Raw genomic sequence first — 12,830 nt, forward strand, 5'->3', positions numbered from 1 at the left:
GAATTATTCACTTCCAACGTAATACGACCGCTTTATTCGACGGTACCATATTCTACGTCCGTGCTCCGCTTGTACGATATTGCGTCTACATTTCTTGACGATCGTCCTTTCTGGTCGCCCCTTCAATAAAGCGCATCGTTCCGCGCGCGCGATCTCTCTCTCTCTCTCTCTCGAAAAATAATGTCAGCAATATACAGCGAATGAGTTCCGCCCAAGATTGATCTTGTCATCTCCGTACTTGTCATATCATTACTATGCAGACAATCTGCGTAAGTAACATGGATAAATTTTTTATATGTTTACAGGATGTCTACTCAAATCTTGTAAAAAATTGCCTGAAAATTCCCTTATCTTTCAAATGCTTTTGTTCAAAATTCCAGATAAAGAGAATATTTTAAAGATTTTTTTTATACAACTTTCTATTAAAAGAATAAATTTTTTTATTACGTGTGTGTATTTTCTAATGTTTCTCACTCATACAAAGAAAAAATGCAGAGTCTCTTAAATTTCTGATTTGTAAATATACTGAAAAAAACTGAATATAACTTTCGTAAAGTAAATACTTTTCATTTGTATTTTTTATAAAATTTTTAGTTCTTCATTAAAATTGCAAAAAACATATATATTGCATATTGTCAAATGTTTACAACATGAAAGCAAAATTTATAAATCCCTTTTTAAATTCCCTGAATCAATAAAATTCCAATAAAATTCCCTGATTTTTCCAAATTTTTTTTACAAACAAATTTCCGAAGAATCCAATGTTTTTCATGTTTTTTCAAGGAATAAATACGCCAGTTTAAGTTTCATAATTCTAATTTCGGAGATATTTAAGATTTAATTTGAATAGTCTCTCCTTTGAACGTGTATAGATAACAGAATAAAATCCAACTTAATAAAAGAGCGCAAAAATATCATATGTGTGCTTTTTATTTATGTTATAGAATTTATTGTAAAAGGCGATAATGTACATTTAGAAATGATAATCTTTCTAGAAAGTAATTTACTCTTTACGGTATCGCGAATTGAAGGCTGAACGCATCCACAGAATTCGTGATTTGGGAAAAGTTAAGAGCAACCCGTCTGCACGATTAAACTAATTAGTCGGAGCTCGCAAACTTGATCGTTATTTCGATCAACCCGAACGAGCAGAGTGCTCATCAACGTCAGAAACGAATACGCGGGAACGCAATCCATTTACTTCTAACACGATCTCTACCGTAGTGGAAGAGAAAAGACGGCGGATGCGCAGGAGATGCGGTCGGTGTTGAACCGGTGATCGGCCAAACGAGCGCGAGGAAACCTTACGAAGGAGGAAACGAACATAAATAGCTAATCGGTGAGATGCTGAAAAAGAGAGGGAAAGGATGCAATCGGCTTTCAATCGCGCTGGCTCTACGTGCTTTCGGAGTGCATGGTTTCGCTGAATAGCGTTGATTAGTAACCGCTTCCGGAAAAATAAACTCGATATGACTGGGTGGATTCTTTGCTCCTCGATAACATCTAAGAGCCAATGAAGAAATGAGACGAAAGCGATAGCAACATACATTGTTACGAGAGAAGAGTACTCATACGACCGTGATGCCGCACCAGAATCAAAGTACTTATCGCTGATGATCTGTTTAAGCGGTGGCGATCAAGTACGACTTGAACAGCAAATGAAATTGAGCGATTTCTGAATGTAATAAAATGTAATATTGGCACTATTTATCTAAATTATGGACGAAAAAATATATAGAAGAAATAAAAAAATAATATAATTTCTATTGTATTTCAAAATTTATTGCAGTAAATCTGATTTTGGAAAAAAAATTTAATTATTGTGAGGTGAATTATAATATGTATTTGAGTTGGATATTAAAAATTCGTAGTAATAATAATCTCGAATTTTTTCTATAGAAAAAAATATATGTAATATATAAATATATGTTAAATATAAATATACATATTAAATCATAAATTTTTTTTGACACATTATGATATGTGGAAAGTAATGTATTATGAAAATATAAATATTAAAAATATTTTCGTATATATAAAATCTTTTCAATGTTCAAAACTGAACCTACTAATTAATGTCAGCATTATAAATTGGATAAAATAGTAAAACGAAAAGAATAAAGACTCGAATATAAAATGGTGAATATTTCAATACATAGCAACATAACGGTTGATTCAACCGATCCATATATATCGCGACTGTTGGTCTGACGACCATTGGAGCATAGAAGTCGGTCCATTATCAGCTACGAGCAAGATCGTTAAATCATTGCCGCGGTAACGGCAATTGCGCCCCTCGTGGTTCATTAACACCAACATATCACCTGCTATATCATCATAATATTGATTGTCTTACGACCAAAATGATCAATATCATTTTGTGATTTGAAGTTTGAAAGAGGAAAAGGTACAGATTCGTTTTTTTAATGTGCGCAAACAGAATAATTTTAATTATATAAAATTCTCTGATTAGAATATACACTTGATATGCACTTAGTATGCATAATTATATAGAGAATAATTCTGTAACAATTATTACATATATCTACATCATCACTAGTGACATTTTAACAATTAAAAATTCAGGATAAGGAACGAGTAATTGCTCGATGCAATGACTGTATATTCCATAATAATCAAAAAATATTCACAATGATTATATATATACAATATTTATATAAAAATCAGAAGAATATTGGTGATTCAAGTCGAAAATACCGATATATACATGTAATTTAGATAATTCAATTTATTTCTAGAGATTATAAATAAAAAATAAATCAGTCTTTCTTCCTTTCTCTCTTCAACATTTCATTCATTATTAAAAAGGATATTAAGAGCGAGTGAGAATTCGACAAGTTCGTGGGGCATTTCTTTGATAGCTTACAAAGAGTTATTTTATTTCGCGAGATTCACAGAACACAGAACAGAAGAAGCAGTTCACGTCCGTGGAGGAATGCGAATCGAAATACCTGACAATTCGATTTCAACACGAACAATACGAGCTGTTCTGAAGTTCAAAGCGAGATTGGATAGATTCGTCTTCGTGTTTGAGTACGTTAATTAAAGCATCACTATTAGAAACATTTTAAACGTGATAAAATAGTTATAGAGTATGTCGTTTTTTGTTTGTATTAAAGCATTGTTGTTTTATCGATATTATTTTTTTATAGAAGACGTTTGTATTTGAAATATGAAATAAGAGAGAGAGAGAAAGAAAGAGAAAATAATTTAGATAAAGCAATTTGTGTAATTATTTCAAATAAAATAATAATTTATACCTCTTTATCCTATACTAACATAATTCATATAAAATATGAAATCAAAATCAATGAAAAAATATAAGTTAAAATTTTTACTTTTGTTCGATTAAAATTAATATTTGTTTTAATAATTGTCATATTTAATTTGTTTTAATAGTTGTCATATTTAAATTATTTTTAAAAATTTGAGTTAAATAACTAATAAATTATGATTTGCAAGACGTTTGAAAGTACTTTCAAACGCATTCAACATTTCATTTTAATTAATATTTCTCGCGGATTACATATTTATTCTTTTCACTTTGCCATTATCTGGAATAATATGTCGTTTGCGATAGTAATTTGTTATCGTTCCGCGTAGAATCGTGGTGCGAAGGGTATAAAAGTTATCCCCGCAGCTCGTGCGCTCGATGCGAATCAAAGAGACTCAGTGCGACGCGACTGTGCTTTTCTTTTTGCTCCATTTTTCCCATCAGTTCCCTGCAATCGCCTTCGGTTCCTTTGAACCGCGCATAAGATGGTAGCGGAAAGTAAAATATTTCCGTCGTCGGGTTGAGACTGAATGAGACTGTCGCTCGTTTGACGGAATCGACGCCAACGTTTCCCACACCTTCTCTATCCTTTTTCGATTTTCCTTTTCCTCTGCCGCGTACTCTAATCAGAACGTCGTTGCTCTCCTAGCGAATTTTGCATTTTTGCCGCTGAATGGCAGGACTTTGCCGAGAGGAAAAGAACTCTCAGCCGAGGAAAAACCAACCCCGGTTCCAACACCGTGAAATAACTGACGACGCGTAATCTACTTCTTTTCAGTTTACTAGATTCACAATGGAAACGTGAGACTAAGAAAACCTAATGTTTATCACCTTCTGAACACGAAGCTTTATTAAATGTCTTCTAGCTTCTTTGTGATTTTCAATTTTCCGTGAACTTGCATTTCATTGTCGCAAACATTGGATTTTACAGAAAAAACTTTATTATAAATCTTTCGCATAGTTGCAATTTTTTCATTCAATTGTCATCGTGCGTAAATGAAGATACTTGAATAATTTTAATATAACAAAATTTATGTGTAATGAATTATCTCTTTTTTAGAGATGTTTTTTTAAACAAATTTATCTTCTACTGGATTTATTTTTAAGCTTATACAGATATAAATTATTATAAATTGAATTCGTAGCGGAAGCAAATGTTTTTTAAGCTATAAATAATTAGGAAAAAAGTAAAAAGAAATATAAATGCATTAGTATTACGTACAAATGCCGATTTGTTATTTTATATAAGCATTTATATTCTTGTATATCGCGATATTTGTATATTCAATCATTGTATATTCATTTCATGCATACGCAAATTATAAAATTTACTACAGTAGATAATCATACGTTCGCATAAATCTACGGCAATTAGAGTTGCATCGAGTAATCGCGAGTTTATCGGCAACACTAGCGATCGAATTAGTGATTTTTAACGAATGCTCGAAGTTCAGTGAAGCGACACATGAGCGGATTCTAATTGAAATTCTTACTCTGACAGGGATAGAGAGAAAGCACGAGGAAAGAGCGGACAACTTGAGGTATGCGATAGCTTTTAAATTGTGCTCTCTGTGTGTCCTCACTTTGAAAGCTCTTTGATCGGCAATGTCAAAGCCGATGTGCGCGACCGTAAATTATTATCTATCAATATTTCATGCGAAAAATCCATAAAGGTCCTCGGGATATCTGTCACGTATAGAAATAAATACTGATTGCCAATCTCGTTCTGTTTCCTATGAATTTAAGGATTGCAAAAATAATAGATATTTCATTTTTAATCGGTTTAAATAAAAAGTAGCCAGTATTAAATAAATCGATTTAAATAAAAGTAGCCAGTATGTAATAATAATAATATAAAAGAGGAATTTCTCCTGTATTTCTATTATTATTATTAAAGACATATAAGGTATAAATAAATTGTCTTGGAACAAATTTCATTTTCGCTGCTCTTTATGTTTTTCTTTAATGAATTTTCGCGCGTTTCATTCGCCTGATACATTCATTGATTTTCTCAATGTTCTCTTTAAAGCATAAAGCACGGATATTTATTTTCGGTTCTTAGCGTTCGCGCATTCCCCCGAAAATAAAGCGGAAACTCGACGATGAGTAGGATTCCCATTACATTCTATACAGGAAATAAATGAAACGCTTTTCGGGAGCACAAATCTAGTGGCAAATATTGAGAGAGGACGCGCAGCAAGTAAGAAAGACGAAGCACAGTGTCGCAAGATGCGAGTGTTCGCGAGTTGCAAATATTGGGAAAAGGAAAAGAGCTGCGAGGATTCATAAAACAACAAGCGAAGAAAGCAAAGAAAGAAAAGAGAAAGAGAAAGAGAGAGAGAGAGAACTCTCGTTAACCCGAGTGCTCGAGAACTATACAAATTTCTCGACGGAAGCTTCCGGCCGCACTCTTTATCGGAGAACTTTGCGCTTATTAAGAAAAATTTAGAAAGTTTCAGTTCTTTTATGTTAAGTTTTAGAACTGCCGCATTGTGGGCGTAGCATCCGATGCAACCGGAAATAACTGCGAATATGCGATTGTCGCGAAAGCAATCCTGCCGCACTAAAGCTTGATGAAAGCACGATCTAAGCGAAAATTGAAATATTTTTTTGCCTCAATGTTACTAAAAATTTAGTCCGTTTGATCACTAGCTGTGTTTTTGATTAACTAATGAGGAAAAACACATTCGAGAATTAAAAAAAAAATATTTACGTATTTATATATTTATTTAATAAAATATTATGCATATCTAAAATATAGTTTTATCAATTATATAATATTTTTATAAAAATTTTTTTTATATCTGTATCGGATTAGATAAGCTATACATGTAATCTTTATTAATTTTAAAAATTGAAAAATTTAATTTTGAAGAATAATATATGTCTTGTCCTTTTATTGAAAACTTAATTGTTTCCCGAGCTCCGCCACTTTTTTTTCATCCCAACTGTAATTACAATTAATCAAATGCGACATAAAATACTGAGCAAAGAATGTTTAAGCTACTCTGATTTAGAGCGTCGACCGTTAAATTAATCCTATGACGTAAAAAAGACGATATATTTGTTTGTCGATGAAGGTGAGGGAAAAATAGCAACAAGAAGAGGCTACAGAAATTCGCGAAACCGAGGGGAGAGAAAGGTCAGAGAGGCACATTTTCTGCGGCGGTTGTCACTTTAATGAGGCTATTATTCCCCAAGTTTGTATACGTACCTTGGACAAAGTGGTGGGATGAGGATAAAGGTTGACGAGGCAGCTTTGTCGTCTAAGTCGGTAGTCCCAACGTGTCTCCAAGTGCGGAATTTCCATGGTGTCGCAAATGCTTTGCACGTGAGACGCCGTGTGCGCGCTCTGCGGTCCAAAAATCGCCGCCACCCCGCCTCGTAGCAAATGGCACACTGTAACACACCAAGGAACTCGGTCAATAAGAATCGTTGTGCGACAAATACGTGAGATTTTTCTCCTCTCGTATCGAGGGATCTCTGCCATCGCCTCTGTTCACCTGGAAATTAATTTTATTATTAACAATAATTTTTTCAATTATGAATAAAACGACAAAAAGGGTTGTTATTCCCCGACAAAATTTTATTTTTTCTCTCTTTACCCTTTACATATAAGTTTTTATTTATTTTTAAATTTATTTACTCGCCCAAAAATGAAACAATGCTCGTTTATTTTTGTAAACAGTACGTTCTATTTTCCATCGCTTCAAAGCAGGCAAAATTTTATTCGCGAAATATAATTATATGATTATATTACGACTTTCTCGTAATGAAATCATTATCTTCGCACATGTACGATGTGTACGATACTCGGTGCAATATACGTACGTAGGTTTCATAAATATAGAATTATGCAAACTGAAATTGGGAGATAGGTAGGTAGCATCGTTATGTGGATCGATTAATTAGCCCGCTTCTATTATCATAATATCCACGTAGATGTGGGCGTAACACGCTGATACGCGAGCAAGATAAGCATGACGTGAACGCCGTCGGCAGCGTACTGTGATGTTAAGCTGAACGAAACGAGATGACCTGTCCCGTCATAATATATCGATCATACCACCGTTAACTAATGTGATTAGGGTAGTTTCATCACATCGACCATGTCATACGGAATCTGTTATCGATTAATCATCGCAACTCACACGCGAACTTAGTCGCGCGCGATGCAAGCGTGCACCACGTGTGCAGCTTGTCGGACGATCTTCCGGACTCACGAGCTCTCTCCATTCGCTACCGTGATAAATGACGGGGAGGTATTAGCGGAACATTCGCCAGAGGATCTTGTTGTCCACCAGAATCTTCCGCCGACGCGATGCATAACTCCCGATCAATCTCTCCCATTCACTCCCAATTTAATTTGGCGAATAAATGTTTTTCGTTTACCGTTCGCGCCGGCCGGTTTCGTTCACGTTACACCGCGTATCCTTTCACGGGGTAACTCTTTCTTCCCGCAACAATAAATCACCGTGTCGGGGCGAGCATTCACTCCAACGGCGAATATCGCGTCAGCTCCTCGTCCTTTTCGCACCGTTCGCTTTCCTCTCGCTCTTTGCGTTTCTCGAGGCGGCAAAACGATGTTACTGATCTCTGCGAGTTTCATTCTTTTCAATTAGCCCTCGTCGTCCGATTGTCCCGACGATTTCTCAGACTCGTCGACGCGGCTCCCGAAGTGTATCTTCGTCGAGTCGATCGCGGATAAGTCAAAATGAGAATTTTTTTGCTCGCGAACTTTGGGTAAACTCGGAGAGAAAATTGTCTCAGTGCGCACCGTCGAACATTTGGCGGAAGATTACTTTGAAACTCTATGATATCTTTCGTTAACAAAAAAAGAAAAAAAATGTTTCGTCGCGTCGTTCCTGAAGATTGCTGGATATAGTGGAAATTACCTGAAAGGGGTCGTTCCGTCTAATGGCGAATATCGCGAGTGTTCCGATGGCGATATGCTTGTCTCTTCTCGTTAAATTGGTATTTTGCGTGGCTGCTGCCATTTATTTTTACTCACACCAGTAATTAAATCCTGCGACACAAGCCATCCTAACGAACTGACATTAATTTCCCTCGTCTTTCCCGGTTTCGAATTGTGTGCGTGCATAAACCGCCATAATTTTCCCCTTTTCTAGCATGAAAAAAGAAACAGACTTTGAAAGTATAATCGACTCATAATCTCCAGTGTGATGTCGCCATTAATAATCTCTCTTACATATATTGTTTTGTATATATTCTATTAATTATATATTCTATTAATTCTATTAATGCCGATAATTATGTCGACTATTTTTTTAAAGCTGTACCAGCTTTCTCCTTTTTCGTTAAATTCTGCGTTTTGTTTACGATAATTTATATATTTATAAAAGAGGAAGGGGTTATCGTATTATATAATGTGGCTTACATTTGTAAAATAATAAATAGATAATATATATTCAAGCAAGTGTATATTTGTGGTACTATTTATATTTGTAAAATGATAAATAGATAACATATATACAAGAAGCACGTGTATATTCGTTTGATAAAATTAATTATATTTGATTTCCAACGAGAATTTGCAATGTTATTAAGTACATTATTAGCATATTATTATATATAATCTTCTATATCTTTCATTTTTAACATAGAATATTTCTCTTTGTTATGATATTTTAATAATACTAGAGATCATATAGCAAAATATTAATTATAAATTTTAAATTAAATGTAAAAATAGAATTTAGAATTAGACATCAAAAATTAGGATTTAATTACAGACTTATAAGAGAGAAAAAAATTAGTTATTCTTATTAAAATCCACTTAAAAAAGACATAATACGATAATAAATTTCTGTTTACGATCAAATATAATATCTACGTAGATATTTCGATATATCTCTTCTAATTATAAGTCGAAATTAACTTTAAATCTGACAAAAAATGAAGAAGCGAGAAAACACGCGTGAGTCCACTTCCATCAGCACAGGCGAATATATATTAATGGCATCGTCGTGTTTTCTGAAAATTTGATTAAACCTGTACAAGAGCATCAGGTCGCATGAGCAAAGCATATAAAAGCAAGTTATCACCGGGCGAGAGAGCGACAGTTTTAATCCGGAATTATCTTTTGATCATTTATTCCGAGCGAAAACCGTCTAATGTCTCTTGCGAAACACACAGAGGCGTATACACAGAGGCTGCTCCACCCTGGTAAAAGGATTGAGAAGAGAGTGATTGCGTATGAGTGCGTGTACGCGTATCCTCCCGGCTTTCCCTCCGCGCTTCATCCCCGTACACCTTACCACAGTCGGAATCTCTATAATCTGTGGGCAAAGTCGGTTTGCACGGGCATAGAAGCCTCAAAGTAATACCCGGACGATGCTGGCGGCGTTTTAAGGTTGAAATATGATATGCGCTATATTGAAATTCCGGATGCAATTTTGTCGGGACTGGTCCTGGGGCGATCTGCGAACGGCCATTCATATCGGTATGTATCGAGAACTCTGATTTTTTCCTTTTTTCTCCTCTTTTTTTCCCGCCTTTTGATCAGCATGCTGGAGATCTCGAGCATCCCTTTTCCAAGATGGGCCCGGAAATCAATTCGAGCTGCATTGTGGCCCAGGAACGATACGCGCTCTCATCTTTCGCTGGCTTTGAGATGCAGTTAAAGCGCGGGTCGCGCACACGGGGCACGGGAAAACTCTGTGTATCTATATCTATGTATTGTCGATGGTACTAACAATTCGACGGAGATAATACAAACGGCGAGAATTGAAGGATCAGTAAATCGCACATTGTGCTTCTGCGTAGCCGATATTTTATACATAGTGATCCCTACAGCCGGATCCGTTAGACCGAATTTCACTCCAATGCATATGCAATATACCTGATTGATTTTCAAAGTTATCTTTTTCCGAAAATAAAACTTCACTTCGTGAAAAAAGAGGTTTTTTTCCATTATTTCAATTTACTTTGGAAGGTAAAATTATTATATTTTTATCCACTTGATATTAGTAATATGATTTGAAAATGATACAGATTCATGCTTATAAAAATTAAAATATAATAATTTCAGCAAATATTCGAGTATTATAACAATTGCTCAAGCATAAATCATGTCATCTTTAATGGCAAATCATATCATGCTTCTAATTAAAAGCTTGTATCTGTTATATTAAAAGAATATTATCGCGATATGTCGCAAAAAAGAAATAAACTTAAAACAACAAATTTATATTCTAAATTCACATAATTTTTTTAATTAAAATATCGTTCTATAATAAATTATATATCAGATACTTAAGGGAAGATATAAATTTTGATGTATAAATGGAAACATTTTTTTACTTATGATTTAGAATAGTTTTATATGAAATTCATAAATTAATCTCTTAGATATTTTTCGATTAAATTATTATTCAGAAATTCTCATAAAAGAAATTCATAAAAAATATTTATATTATATAAAAATTGTTAAAATAATAAATTTTACATGATACACAAATTTAAGAAAACAATATATATTTTTAATATTAGTTTTTCACGATACAAAATGTATGGTTAATCAAAAATCAGAGAAAAATCAATCAAATCTAAAAATAGATAGGCTATGATATTCTAATTTCATTAGATAGTATTATATATCTCATGTTTTTTATTTTGATTACAAATGAGCAAATGAGCAGCATCGATTGTATTATTACGTACAATTGCTCGTTTTTCCAGAAAAAAAACAAGGAATAATCGTTCGCATTATAGTGATTTTTTCGTTTTATATCGTATTTAATACGACAATGGAAATGTAAGAATTTTGTAATTCACGAAATCTGGAATATTTTACCATTCTCTCTGTGATCTCTTTGAGATATAATGTTATACATCAGTGAATCGCATTGCAATCGTTCTTGGCATAGTGGTTTGACCTTCCTCCCTTCGTCAACATGAATCTGCATCTTCAGGCTCTTATCAAAGATGCCTGTGTCCATAAACCGCGCTTACTCTTCTCTGCGTTATAGACACCTTAGATACATAAGTCTAGTTCGTATGGACAAGTATCTGGATGTATATTGATGCGACGAAGTCGACATGGCATCCGGTTATATCATAGTCTCCTGGCTGTACGCGCAGATAAGATTATCGCTCGGTAATATATCAAAGCCAGTTGGCGATCCCAGTACCAAGTAATATCTAATTCCGCGGTCTTCATCCTTCCCAGGGTTCTCCTATGCGAATCTTAGTAATAGTGTCTGTTCTCTCATCGCCAACTGTAATTTCATCCTTTACCTCAACATCGCTAACGAATTTCGTGACAATAATACCATTCGAAGTTTATTTCTTTTCTTTTAAGCTAATAAAAACTGATAATTCTTATCCACGGTTCTAATTTAAAAAATAATAATTCAAAATTATCTAACCATTTATTCTTCATTAAAATTATTACAAGTAATAAATATTTTATAATATTCTTCTTCCAATGTATGAAGTATGAATAAAATATAATTCAGAATGTAGAGTGCATTTTCGAATATAGAATGTATGTATCATATTATATTAAACAATAAAAACTGACATATTATTAAATATTAAACAAAAAAGTAGAAATATCATTAAATTTCAAAGAAAATGTTAGAATTGTTGTAGGCAATTTTTCAAAAATTATTTTTAGTGTTCCGAATATGTGCGAAAGATAGTTCTTATAAAAGAAAATATGAATGTACATAAAAGACTTTGTTTTAAATTTATTAATATTAATTGTGCGATTAAAACGTAATATTTCTTCCCTTTCTCTCTAAAGAATTAATATAAAATTCACTTAAAGTACCCTATATATATGCACTTTTCTCTCTCTCCTTCTTTCTTATTTTTCTTGCCATTTCCTCGACATTGCACAGTCGAAATTCTTACTTCCTGTCCTCAGGAAAGTGATATGTTTCTATCCTCTCGGGGCTTTTCCCCGTCGGCTTCACTCGAGTATTTCAGTACGTCTGGTGGTCGCAAGCCGTAATTCCGTTCTCTTCCCCCCCGTCTTCGGAAGAGTTTCCTTTTCTCTTGCTCGTTCCTTATTCAAGATTAGGGCATCTGATAACGCAAGAGTGCATCGCGCACGCTCCCTCCTTATCCGCGGATTTATATTCTCAATCCGACTGGTGGACACACATCCTTTAATTCTTATTTCACGGATAATAGGTGCGATTTGCGAGTTGGAAGTCAGCTTCGGCGCGACTTAGCCAACGAAATCCACCAGATTTCGTGGTCCACCGATGAGCCGGCGATATACGAAACAGTCCGCGCTGATTCTGTCGCGTGGTCGTAAGCGATATCTCGTAAGATTTCCAGAGTTCACGCTTCTCGCCCTTAAACTTGCGCCCTTATCGCGCGATTACTGATCGCCGATAGGACTTTGGGAGAGAAGTCAGGCCGGATATCGACTACCTTCGCGGTTAATAGGATATTCCATTTTACGACTCGGCACCTGCGACATTTATAACTCCTATCAAATTCTATTGGATCCCATTGAATTCTCCTCGACGACTTGTTGAGAACGAGAAGTTCAACGCGC

At 34.5% G+C, this 12,830-nt stretch overlaps 1 protein-coding gene across 6 annotated transcripts in view; it reads right to left on the reverse strand.

Annotated features, from left to right (window-relative positions):
* The window catches only part of LOC105248646 (glutamate receptor ionotropic, kainate 2), a 252,433-nt gene that overhangs the window by 85,919 nt on the left and 153,684 nt on the right, over positions 1-12,830 (reverse strand). For all 6 annotated transcript variants that reach the window (XM_025411848.1, XM_025411845.1, XM_025411846.1 and 3 more), the window contains exon 4: positions 6,510-6,694. In XM_025411848.1, coding sequence (XP_025267633.1) covers positions 6,510-6,694 — 185 coding nt within the window. The remainder of the gene's footprint in view (positions 1-6,509; positions 6,695-12,830) is intronic.

Source organism: Camponotus floridanus, unplaced genomic scaffold (assembly GCF_003227725.1).
Source record: "Camponotus floridanus strain SB8 unplaced genomic scaffold, Cflo_v7.5 scaffold44, whole genome shotgun sequence".
Classification (NCBI taxonomy): domain Eukaryota; kingdom Metazoa; phylum Arthropoda; class Insecta; order Hymenoptera; family Formicidae; genus Camponotus; species Camponotus floridanus.